This window comes from Tupaia chinensis, unplaced genomic scaffold (assembly GCF_000334495.1).
Source record: "Tupaia chinensis unplaced genomic scaffold, TupChi_1.0 Scaffold000320_2, whole genome shotgun sequence".
NCBI classification, from domain to species: domain Eukaryota; kingdom Metazoa; phylum Chordata; class Mammalia; order Scandentia; family Tupaiidae; genus Tupaia; species Tupaia belangeri.
In genome coordinates this window covers 2621084-2632906 of record NW_006159814.1, presented here as the reverse complement: position 1 = coordinate 2632906, position 11823 = coordinate 2621084, and the positions used below count along the sequence as shown (strand labels likewise).

General features: G+C 40.2%; 1 protein-coding gene and 1 pseudogene across 1 annotated transcript in view; one reads left to right on the top strand and one right to left on the bottom strand.

Moving 5' to 3' along the window:
* COLEC12 (collectin subfamily member 12) overlaps positions 1 to 5657 on the top strand; it is a gene marked incomplete at its 5' end in the record, with an annotated part of 43133 nt that extends 37476 nt beyond the window's left edge. The window contains 2 exon segments of the mRNA XM_014588992.2: positions 1925 to 2070; positions 4209 to 5657. Coding sequence (XP_014444478.1) covers positions 1925 to 2070; positions 4209 to 4228 — 166 coding nt within the window.
* A 1691-nt stretch (positions 5658 to 7348) lies between these two features.
* LOC102482379 (single-stranded DNA-binding protein, mitochondrial pseudogene) lies at positions 7349 to 8956 on the bottom strand (annotated as a pseudogene).
* Positions 8957 to 11823: the final 2867 nt, after the last annotated feature.

The window sequence follows — 11823 nt, the reverse complement described above, 5'->3', positions numbered from 1 at the left end:
GCAGGAATAAATGGAATATACATCAAGGTCAGCCACTCAGGTATCCTTGACATCTCCAGGGCACTCTTGCTAGTTGGACAGAAGTATAAGGGGGCTTCAAAAAGTTCACGGAAAAATGGACTTAATGTACAAGTCTATTTCAATGCGAAATATTTTGAAAACGATGCCTTTTTTTATAATGCACATTTTTCCATAAACATTTTGAAGACTACTTGTATACAAAAGAGCAGAGGTGAAACTATTTTTGTCTTCCAACGTCATCTCTGTCATTATTGGGACAGTCTTGGACTGTTCATTCGTGACTTGTCTTCTATGTATGTTCTGGGACAGCTGGGACGTTATCTGCTCTCGGCTCTGCCGTGTTGCCCTCGCGGAGGTTAGACTTGGCACAGAGGAGAAGCCTACTCACTCTGCTGAGCGAGTGACTCTTTGCTCTCTTCCCATTTTTACTTACATCAGTTGATGGTTCTCTTTTCGTTTTTCATCAGTAGATTTAAGCAAGGTCACTGTTCAGGGTTTTTTTTTTTAATTCAAAAATATACATTGTGTATGGGAGCCATTTCTGTCTTGCTTCCCCACACTTTGACTCTAAATTTCCCTGCCCTCTGGTTTCTCTGGCCCTGTTGTCAAAAGATATCAGGTAATAGGGATACTGTATGGCTGGGGGGGGAATGAGTTCTTGTTTATGGGACACGCCTTCCTGCTGCAGATGTTCTTCCAGACCTTCCCCGTCGGCAAGCCTGCCCTCTCCGGTAATAGCCACAGCTTCTGTACCTAAACCTGCTTCTTAGAGAAGATATAGCCTTCAATAATTGAATGTGAAATACACCTGATTTATTGCATGGACACAGCATCAAGAACTATTAACCCTGGCAGAATGCTATTTTAAGTAGCACTATCCAAATTAACAAGCCCCAGGTGAACACATCCTTAAAAAAAAAAAAAAAAAAAAAAAACTTGTTTTTAAGACTATCTCCCCGAAATGACAGTAAAATGTGTGAGTCACTTTCAGTAAGATTAAATTACTATTTCTTTCTAGAACAATCAACCACCTATAGCTTAGCCAGAGAATCATAACCAGTTTGTAATTGTAGGTTCTTGTAAATGTATGTCAGGGGTCTTGCACTTTCTCTTCCTGATGCTTTGACTTGTTGAGGCAAGATATGTAAATGTACAAGGATCTCTCTGAGTGCTCACAAGAAAGAGAAAATGTATGTGTGTGATACCCTCATGGCACAAATATCTGTATGTATATATGTATATGTATGTGTATGTCTATATATCTATATATAGAGAGAGAGACACACACAGAAGTCATCATTCAAGGACACACTAGAGGGCCCAGCAGACGGTGTAATGGTTATGTCAGCAGACTCCCATGTAGCTGACAGCAGTTCAAGTCCTGGACCAGCAGCTTAAAAATCATGCCAGGCAGATGTGAGTGCATGCCCAAAAGCCCAAAAGGAAAATAGAGGAGAAGGGATGGGGACATAGCCATTCTCCCCCCCACCCCCGGGGAGGGGTGATTTCTCACTTTCTGTCTCACACATGCGCCCTATAGCAAAAATGTCTCTAAAAAAGAAAAAGAACGTACTAGAAAGACATGCATCTAACTGTGCCAAAGAAGGATTCACTCCCTCAGCACTGTGATGAAGAAGCTCAGCGAGGTGATTTCACTGGTAAAGATCACAAGCCTGGGGAGAGATGCTGCATTGCACACTACTGTGCAAAACAGCTGCTTCTCTTTCTGAAGTAGTACATACTCGGTTTTTTAAACAATGCATTTTCATTCCAGGACACCTGACATGCTTCAGTTTTGTTTTTTATATTTCTCTGTTGCTTCTGAGTAAAGAAAACCTGTGTTATTGTGCAGATAATATTTTCTTTCTTTCTTTCTTCTTTTTTTTTTTTTTTTTTTTTTAAGAAATTGGAAAGCTGGACAGCCAGATAACTGGGGTCATGGGCATGGGCCAGGAGAAGACTGTGCCGGATTGATTTATGCTGGGCAATGGAACGATTTCCAGTGTGAAGACATCAATAACTTCATTTGTGAAAAGGACAGGGAGACAGGTAAGCATAAGCATCAGGACTGTCAGCGTACTCTGTGCAATTAGGGTCTAGTACTGGTTCTGTCACTCACCAGGTGGGCAGTTACTAGATACTACGACAACAGTATCTTTTTTTCTGTGTGTGTGTGTGTGTGTGTGTGTGTGTGTATTGTGGGGGGGTGGTTGTTGTGAAAATTTAAATAAGTTAATAAATGTGTCCAGTATACAGGAAGTACTCAGTAAAATCTTAAGACTAGCCAGCTCCATTCAATATCATTGTTTTAATGCCAGAAGACATGCAAGAGAGAGTGAGAAAGAGAGCAAGCAAACAAGAGAGAAAGAAAGCACCCCTCACTGGGGTATGGTTATGCCACAATCCCTTTTCCTCCATTCTTTTTTCCCATCAGAATTTTGGGCATGTATGCACTCACCCCACCGGGGCCAGGATTCTAACTGCAGTCAGCCATGTTGGATCTAGCTCCCTATGCACAGGGCTTAACTGCCGAGTTATGGGGCTGACCTGCAATATCTTATAATACAAGGGATTTCAAAAAGTTCATGGAAAATAGAATTAAAGTACAAGTTTATTTTGGTGCAAAAATTTTTTTGAAATCCATGTTTTATTTTTTGATTAAACTTATTTTCTATGAACTTTTTCAAGATCCCTCATATTATCAATTAATTGTTCTTTAAGACATGGTCCCAGGGACCAGCAGATGGCATAATGGCTATGTTGCTTGACACCCACATGGTCAACCGTGGTTCGAGTCCCAGACCTGGCAGCTTAAAACTCATGCCAGGCATGTGAGCGTGCATGCCCAAAATCCCAAGAGGAGAATGTGATGTGGCCATCCCTCCTAGAAAGTGATTTCTTATGTTCTGTCTCCCTATCTTTCTCTGCCTTTCCAGCAAGCACATGCACCCTATAGCAAAAATCTCTCTTAAAAAAAAAAAAAAGATATGGTTCCAATGTTGTATCTTTTTTGTAGACATCCATACATGGACAATTCAGGTGACCAAGCATTCAGTTCCACATATATTTACTGAATATCTACTATAAGCCATATGATGTGCCTGATAATGGAAAGAGAGAGTCTGAGACCTTTATAAACTCAAGCCAGTGAGGCCTTTGGAGAATTTTCTTGACTTCAAAACATATTTACCTAAAGCTTCATTTAATACATGACACTCTTCAGAATGGGACCTCTTAATTTTCTTCATTAGAACTATTATAGATTTTAAAGATGTGACAGGGGATGGAGAACTAGGGAATGAATGCTAATAGTATGGGGTTTCTTTATGGAATGATAAAAATGTTCTAAAATTAGACAGTTCTAAGTTATACAACTTTGCAAATAGGTTAAAAATTACTGAATTATATACTTCAAATAGGTGAATTGTATAAATTTCTAAGTTATATTTCAACAAAGCTATTATTTTTTTAAAAGTTGGTGGTAAACAAAGATCTCAAACCTATTTTGCTCAAATTATTTTTGGAAGTTACTGGGACACAAATTATCCATTCAGCAGATAATTACTGAGCACCTTTGATATGTCAGACATTGGTCCAAGTGCTAAGACATGTATAGAACTCACATCCAGGACAGTTGAGGGGGAGGCATATAGATATCTCAACAAGAGATTGTAGGCCCCATTATGGCACAGGCAGAAGGGCCTTTCTGCGTAGTGGCTGAAGCTACATGGAGCCTCAGGTTTAGTTCTCAGCCCAACCTAGACAGGCCAGGCGTGGTGGCACAAACCTGTGTCCCAGCTAAGTGGGATATGAGAGTTTGGGGGACTGTTCAGACCTTGTCCAAAATCTCTCTCTTATAAAATACAATTTCTTTACGTAAATGAATGGATGAATGAATAAGAGATTATGGTAGATGGTGATCAATCACTCAGATGTGTCATTTGTTTGCCTTGTTTGGCAATTTAGGATTTGGATAGGGACTTGGGCTCCCCAGAGTAGGCCTCTTCAAAATGAAACTTAGCTTTAACTTAATCTGAATAAGAACTTCTAGACATTTCTTTGAAAAAAGAAATGAATTCATTGTTGAATTACTGTATTTTAGAAGCTATCCTATAAAAGTACATGTTCGTTTCTTTGAATTGTGCATTAACTTTATCCTAATGCCCATCCTTATTTCTCTCTTTTAGTACTATCATCTGCATTATAATGGACTGTCATGGAGTAACACCAGCACATTTTCAGACGGCTCTCAAAAGCAAAGGACAATCCCTTCTGATTTTATGAACTTCTCACCAGACTGGGGGGAAAAAAAGCACTGGAACCAATTACTTAAACAAATTGGCAGTTAGTGTGTTTTTTTTTTAATCATCCATCACTACCCAAGGACTTGGGAACTAAAATGTTCCCTCAGTGTGATATGTTGATTTTCAGTATGCATATGGACTAAATCACATCAGTTTTTCTCAACCAGTAACCATGTAATTATGCAAATTATATCTTCCAAAATGTGGAGTGCTCCAACCAGGGGGGGAAAAACTGTCATTGGTTGTTGAGCTATAGGAAGAACTTAAATATATACTGTGTAAACAGTACCTTACATTTCTAAAATCCTAAATGTAGGAAAAAATATGCAGATATACAGATATATAGGCCAACTCTTAGTAATAATATGAAATATACTTACAGAGCTTTTAAAACTTTGTATTTTTGTACAAAATATTTGCCTTTTACAATTTTCTTTTTTTTTTTTTTTGGTCATTTTACCAATATAATACATGGAGCCAAAGAAAACAATAATGGTACTAATAAGAACTTATAGGGTTTCTTGTCAGATTTAATTCTACCCAGTGGCAAAAAATTTCTCAGTTGTGGTTTTTAAAAAGCAATTAAATATACTTGTGTGTATATATATATATATTTGATGGATCATTTCCTCTGAGGAGTCAATCATTTGAAATGTTTAGAAATTTCCTTGCAGATTTTGCCAGTGTAGATCAAGCCTGAGCACATACATGTCTCAGGTGGGCTGTGCCTTGAGCCCATTACTAACCAATACTCTTGATGTGTGCCTGGCTAGCCCAGAGGTAGGGGTCAACTCAGGATTTTGGTGGAGTCAGGGAGTGGAGAGACATCTGATGGGAAAGGTGGAAGACTTGAATCTGGCTGTCTGAGAAGTTCTGCTTTATGGCTGAGACATGAATATCCTTAATATCAGATCCATACCAGAGCTGATCTTAATTGTCAGGGCAGTATGGTGTCATATCAGCCAGAGGCAGAGATGCTAGAAAGACAGAAGCCAGCTTGTGCTACCCAGAAAATTTCTCTCTTTAAGTCAGGTTGTAGAAACATAACTCAGAGGCACATGCGTGATGAAATTCAAGAATAAGCTTTTGGCAGCCATGTTGAACTCGTAAGAACTTTTCCTTTAAAATCACCTTCCATCCACTCCCTGGCTTGCCATTGGAAAAGTCTAACATGTAAAGTGTTGATATTAGGCATGAAATGTAACTGACGCTCAAAGGTAAGATTTCCATCCAACAGATTCCCTCTCCTCCTTTCCCAAGTGTCTTCCCAGGCAGTGCTGCTACCTATTCCAAATAAAATGATAAAAGAATAAACACAGAATTTGACTTTTACACCTGCATTGTGTGGACCATGTTGCTTTGCCCAGGATCACCATTCATGCCATTTTTTGTAGTCCAGCTCCTCAGCACCTGTCCTGTCCATGTGGCCTGGCCAGGTGACAGGATGCTCTGCCACCTGAGTCTACATCACTAAGGCCTATGACACAAGGTAAGCCCCCAACTCCAACACCTCTTCAAGCTCAAAAACCTTTATAGGTTAAACTCAGTCCTCTTTTTTCCTACTTTGTTTTTCAAGTATACTGAGATTTGTCTCCAGAAGAAACTTGACATGAAATATCTGATTCCATCCTCAGGCTAGATTGGCCTGAGCCTGTATGGCCGAAGTTGTTTCTCTCCCAGACCTAACCATAATGTACAAGTGCTTCCTGTCTGTCAGGCACTCACCCAGCACTTCAACCCGACGGCCTCACAGAATCCTCCCAGCTGCTTTTATTACAGACCTGATTACACTTCCCACTTTACAGGGACTGGGGCTCAGGGTGGGTGACGTAATTTCCTGGGTCACACCATCACTGAGTAGTGCAACAGGGTTCAGATTCAAGTTCTGAAAATGTTCCCATTTTCTTTAGAATCCCAGCTCCTCCTTAATAACAGGCTGGATAAAATCAGCTGAATACCACATACTATAAGATATTTCTATGTATGCTTAGCTATTAGACACGAGGTTTCTATTTACCAACCCACAGCTGATGCTCTTGAAGAGAATTAGAGTGAAATATGAGGCCTTTAGGCATCTGACCTGCTACGTACTATAAGATGAAAAACATTTTTCTCTCTAAATGGCCCTTGAAAGAATGTACAAGGAATAAAATCCTTTTTTATGAGCAATATTCATCAATTCTCCCCTGCCCACACTTTCTATTTGTAGCAATTAGCATTTAAGGTAGAGCAGATGACAAACAGTAATAGATGCTCCCATAAAAAGGAAAAACTGTAACAGATGTTTAAAGAAGACAGCTATATAAGTCAGGTAACAATGCCAAGCATGTGTATTTTGCCACAGATGGCAAAACTAGTTTCTTCATAGAAAAGCAAGCATGTGAACTCATTCACGACTCTGAATCATATAATACTTCAAATGTATATACACAGGGTCTTCAAGAAGCTCATGGAAAGTGTGTACTATTTGTGGATTTCAATTTTCTTTTGCACCAAAATAAATTCAGACTTTTTTTTTTTCCTAGGGGGGGGAATAAAAGCGAGAAATCACCCCCCACGCTGCAATCCCCTCTCCTCCATTCTCTTCTCAGGGTCTTGGGCATGCACGCACACGAACCTGGCATGAGTTTAAGACACCGGGCCCAGGACTCAAACCATAGTCAACTACACAGGAGTCCAGCAACATAACCATTATGCCAACTTCTGGTCCTGAAATTCATACTTTTAATTGTTTTTCTACAAACTTTATAAAGTCTCCTCATATACCCTTTTACATACTTTACCTCTTCTAATCGTCATACAAACCTATTGTCTCTGCTTTAGAACTGAGGGAACTGAGGGTGAAGTTGAAAACTTGCCCTTTGCCCACATTCCTATCACGGTCACTTTTGAAAAAGAAAATCTGATGTAAGTACCCATGTGCATGCGCCCAGTGAGTTTTTCAAGCTGCCAGGACCAGGATTTGAATCATCCCATATGGGATTGGCTCCCATAACCACCAGGCCACAGGGCCAATCCCAAGGTTATCCATTCTTATGTTTCAAATCCAATTCCATCCTATGTTGTACCCTCAGCTTAAAATCTTCCAGAGGATTCCAGGTGCCTGCAGGACATATGTGCAGAAGTGTTAAGTCTAGGCCCTTAGCGCCTGGGTCCCAGCCCTGCCTCCAGCCGTCCTTCCAGCTGCAGCCCTGTCTCCCTAATGCATGCATTAGCGCAGCCATGCAAGGCTACCTGCACCTTCCCTCAAGCTCTTTCTTACCTCCATACTCTACACCTGGATTTTCCTGCTTTACTTTTTTTTTTTTTTTTACCGGAAAGTACTTCCTTTAAGATTGAGCTCAAACATGAGGTCTTGTCTAAATCCTTCCCCAACAAACTTACCTTGAAGATAGAACTGATTTTTTTAAATAGATAATGTGATTTTCCAGTACATGAATACAATGTATAATGGTTAAATCAGGATAATTAGTATACCTGTTACCTCATTTGTCATTACTTTGTGCTGGGAACATTTGAAACCCTCTTTTTTAGCTACTCTGAGATGTACAGTAAGGTGTTAACTAAATCCTCCCTACTGTGTGTATTACACTAGATGTTGTTCCTCTTATCTGTCTAGTTTATCTTATCTGTCCTTCTATCCCTTCCCACCCCCAATCCTTCCCAGCCTGGTAGAACTGATTCTTCCTTCCATGCCAGTGCATCAAGTGCTCTGAGTAATGCAGGAGAAAACTTCTTCACTGGGTTATCTGGCATTTAGCCTAAAAATGACTGAATTAAGAAAAGAGAAAGATGAAGTGGGTCTCATGACCCTGTGGTTTAGGAGTTATATCTCACATAACTGCATGGTTTGAATTCCAGTGCCAGTGGCTTGAAATACAAATCAGGTACATGTGTGTGTGTGTCCAAAATCCTGATGGTGTAGAGAAATAGAAATGCAGGAGAGAATGTGGTGTGACCACACCCTCTCCCTTTCTTGTCCGTCTCTCCCTTTGGTGAGCACACATGTTCTCTAGCAAATTTGAAAAAAAAAAGAAGAGAGAAAGTTGAATGTAGATGGATAGGCCGTTACAAAATATGTGTGTGTGTGTGTGTGTGTAAAAAAGTATTTTATTTCTTGTCCTCAGAAATTATAAAAACTATACATGATTTGCAAATGAGACTGTACCAAGCGATGGCCAACGAAGAAAAATCCATTCTAGACCTTCTCTTTGCACTCAGAAATATGTTACCAGCTATAATGGCTGTTGCTTCTCACCTCACATTATTTTTAATCTGTGTGTTCACCATAGTCTAGTTTCGCACATAAGTCCAGACCCCTTCTTTACATACTCTTATGCCACATCTCTGAGGCCTGGCCAGAATACTGATATTCTGTGCCACGTTGTCTTTTGACTGACATCACCCATTTGGACATCACTGTCCCCCAGTCACCACATCTCTCTTGTTGCCAAATAAAATATTGTGACTGGATTTTTTTTTCCTTCCGCCTGTCTCATGACAGGGTCCCAACTCTCTCGCCCAAGTAGCTGCACATGATTCAGAGATCTTTCAAGAATCAAACTGCTAGTAATTTCACATACATGTCTTACAAATTGATGAAGTTCCGGTAATACAGGTCTTTGAAACATGACTTCTGTCTTCTTTTCTTACACTTTAATCCTCAAGTCTTTCCTGACGCTCTTAATAGTTACAAATAGTTACAAAATCTTTTTTTTTTTTTTTTGAGAGAGAGAGAGATTTTTGCTATAGTGCACTATGCTCACTGGAGAGACAGAGACAGTAAGACAGAAAGCGAGAAATCACCCCCTGGCAGTGGGGGAAGGGGGTGTGATGGATGACCATGCCATAATCCCTTCTCCTCCATTCTCTTGAGATTTGGGGCATATATGCACATCCACCCAGCATGAGTTTTAAGCCGCCAGGTCCAGGACTCAAACCATAGTCGACTACATGGAAGTCCAGCAATGTAGGCAGTTACAAAATCTTGAAAGAACTAAGGAATGAGAGATGCCAAACAAGACAAAGGAAGGGATTCTTGTTATTTATAGTTAGAGAAATGAATGGAAGACTGAGTGAAAAGAGTAAGATGATAAACCAGATTCATTCGCTTTATGAAATTTGGTAGAGTCAGGGAAAGATGTTTCTAGGTGGCAGTGTGATCAAATACCTCACTCGTAACCATATACTCAACAGTTTTAGAAAGTATAGGAAAGGCCAGCCAGCGGCCTGGTGGTTCAGGAAGCTGGATCACACTTGGTTGACTGCACATTTTGAGTCCTGGACCCAGCAGCTTAAAATACAACAGGCACATGTATGTGTGCATGCTCCAAATCCCGGAAAAAGAAGAGGAGAATGGATTACGGGGTGACCATCCCTCATGAGGGGAGAGGTGCTTTCTTACTTTTTCTCTATCTTCCTCTGGTAAGCAAATGCCCTCTAGCAAATTTAAAAAAAAAATTAAATTAAAAGTACAGGTAAACTTTTCAGTCTAAGAAGTGGTTTTTCTGTATAACAATTGTGTTTTCTAGAAAGAATCCCTTAATGTCATGGCATCATGTTTATTTTCTAAATCACAAGATAGATGTTTACTACATGTTTCTCTATTCATCTATCCTTCTTCCTTTCCACCTACATACCTTTGTTCAAATAAGTATGTAGCATATCCAGGTTATGCCAGATGAGCAAAAGGCCAGAGGAAAGTAGGCTTACAAAATCATCTCTTCAGTCAGCGGGTGGCATAGTGGTTGAAATGGCTGGATCCCATGTGGCCAACTGTGTGGTTTGAATCCCAGATCTGGTAGCTTGAAAAACATGCCAGGCACATGTGCATGAATGTCCAAAATCCCAAAAGGAGAAATGAAGGCAAAGGGATTGCAGTGTAAGCATTCTCCATGGGGTGGTGCTTTCTCACTTTCCTTCTCTCTCTCTCTCTCTCTCTCTGTCTCTCTGTAGCAGATTTTTAAAATAAAAGAATGTAACATTTAGGGCAGGATCAATAAAATACAATGTTCTGGGGACCAGCAGTTAGCATAATGACTATGTCGCTGGACTCCCATGTAGTTGACCGCGATTCGAGTCCCGGACCCGGTGACTTAAACTCATGTTGGGCGAATGTGCGTGCGTGCCCAAGATCCCAAGAGGAGAATGGAGGAGAACGGATTGCGGCGTGGCCATCACCCCCAGGGGGTGAATTCTCACTTTCTGTCTTGCTGGTGAACACATGTGCTCTATAGCAAAAAAAACGTGCCCTATAGCAAAAACCTCTCCAAAAAAAAAAAAAAAATTACAATGTTCTGCAAGGCTGACCCACGTGGGAAAGTTTCAGGTTCACATACAGAGACTTCCATGAGCATGCTGGACAAAAGTGAGCCTATGATCTGGCTGAGGCTGAGGGTTGATTGTTTAATCAAGACCTTGTTGGGGCTCCTTTCTCTCTGTCTCTATGTGCTCATAAAAGAAAAAATAAGTCAACTTAAATGGAAAAGAGAACCAATGTTCAGTTCTCATAAGTTTCCACTGGTTTTCCCATTTTTCAGTGAATGAGTATATGGATGAACTATTTCAGTCCAAAACTGTCTGCCTTAGCCAGGATTCTATCTCAGCTTCCTTCCTCTTCTAAGGATGTATTAGCCCTGAGTCTGTGAAGCAGAGATTACCATGGCACTTAGGTAGGAGTCAGCTGCCAGGGCTGGGGCTCCTTCCAACCATTCAACAAGATAGGTCATTAAATTGGTTTAACTGAAGGGTCTCTATTTAGTCCTCTTGGCCAAGGATGGAGAATTGTCCTTTGGCCAGTCTTCCAGCATTCATTGCCAGAGCTTGCTATGTTCTTTCTCACTCATTGCCTGAGTCTCACTAAATCATACCTGGAAGCTATAGTGGGTTTAAGGTTCTTAAAATCAATTTCTATGAAGGCCAGCCAGTGGCACAGTAATAACATAATGCTCTCTGATGCAGGATCCACATGCAGAGGTTCTAGGTTCACGTCCAAAGGTCTCCCTATACATATCGAGAGTGCATTTGTTCGTGATCTTGCCTGGCAGAGGCTGGGGGTAGATGACAGGGTAAAGACCCCAATGGAGGTTCCTCCACTCATCACCTATGAAAGAAATTTTTTAAAAAATTCAAAAAATCAATTCCTATCATATTAAGCAAAGGAGCTGGGCCAGGCACATAAATAAGTAGCACCAACTGTGAGTTAGGAACCTAACACATATAAGGGACTTTTAAGTTTGTGGGAAAATAGAATTAAGTATAATTTATTTTAGTGTCAAAATAATTGAATTACACTCATTGGTTTTCATAAAATACACTTCCCATGAACTTTTTGAAGACTGCCTTTTTATTGGTGTTGGGAATGTCATGATGCATTTTTGCAACAGATGGCACTAGTCAATTTTTGGAAGTACTAGAATCATTTATATTTGTGCTACTGCTATGTCATTTGACAGCTGACAGTTCTAGCTTCATTCTAAAAAAAAAAATTAAGCAAGTT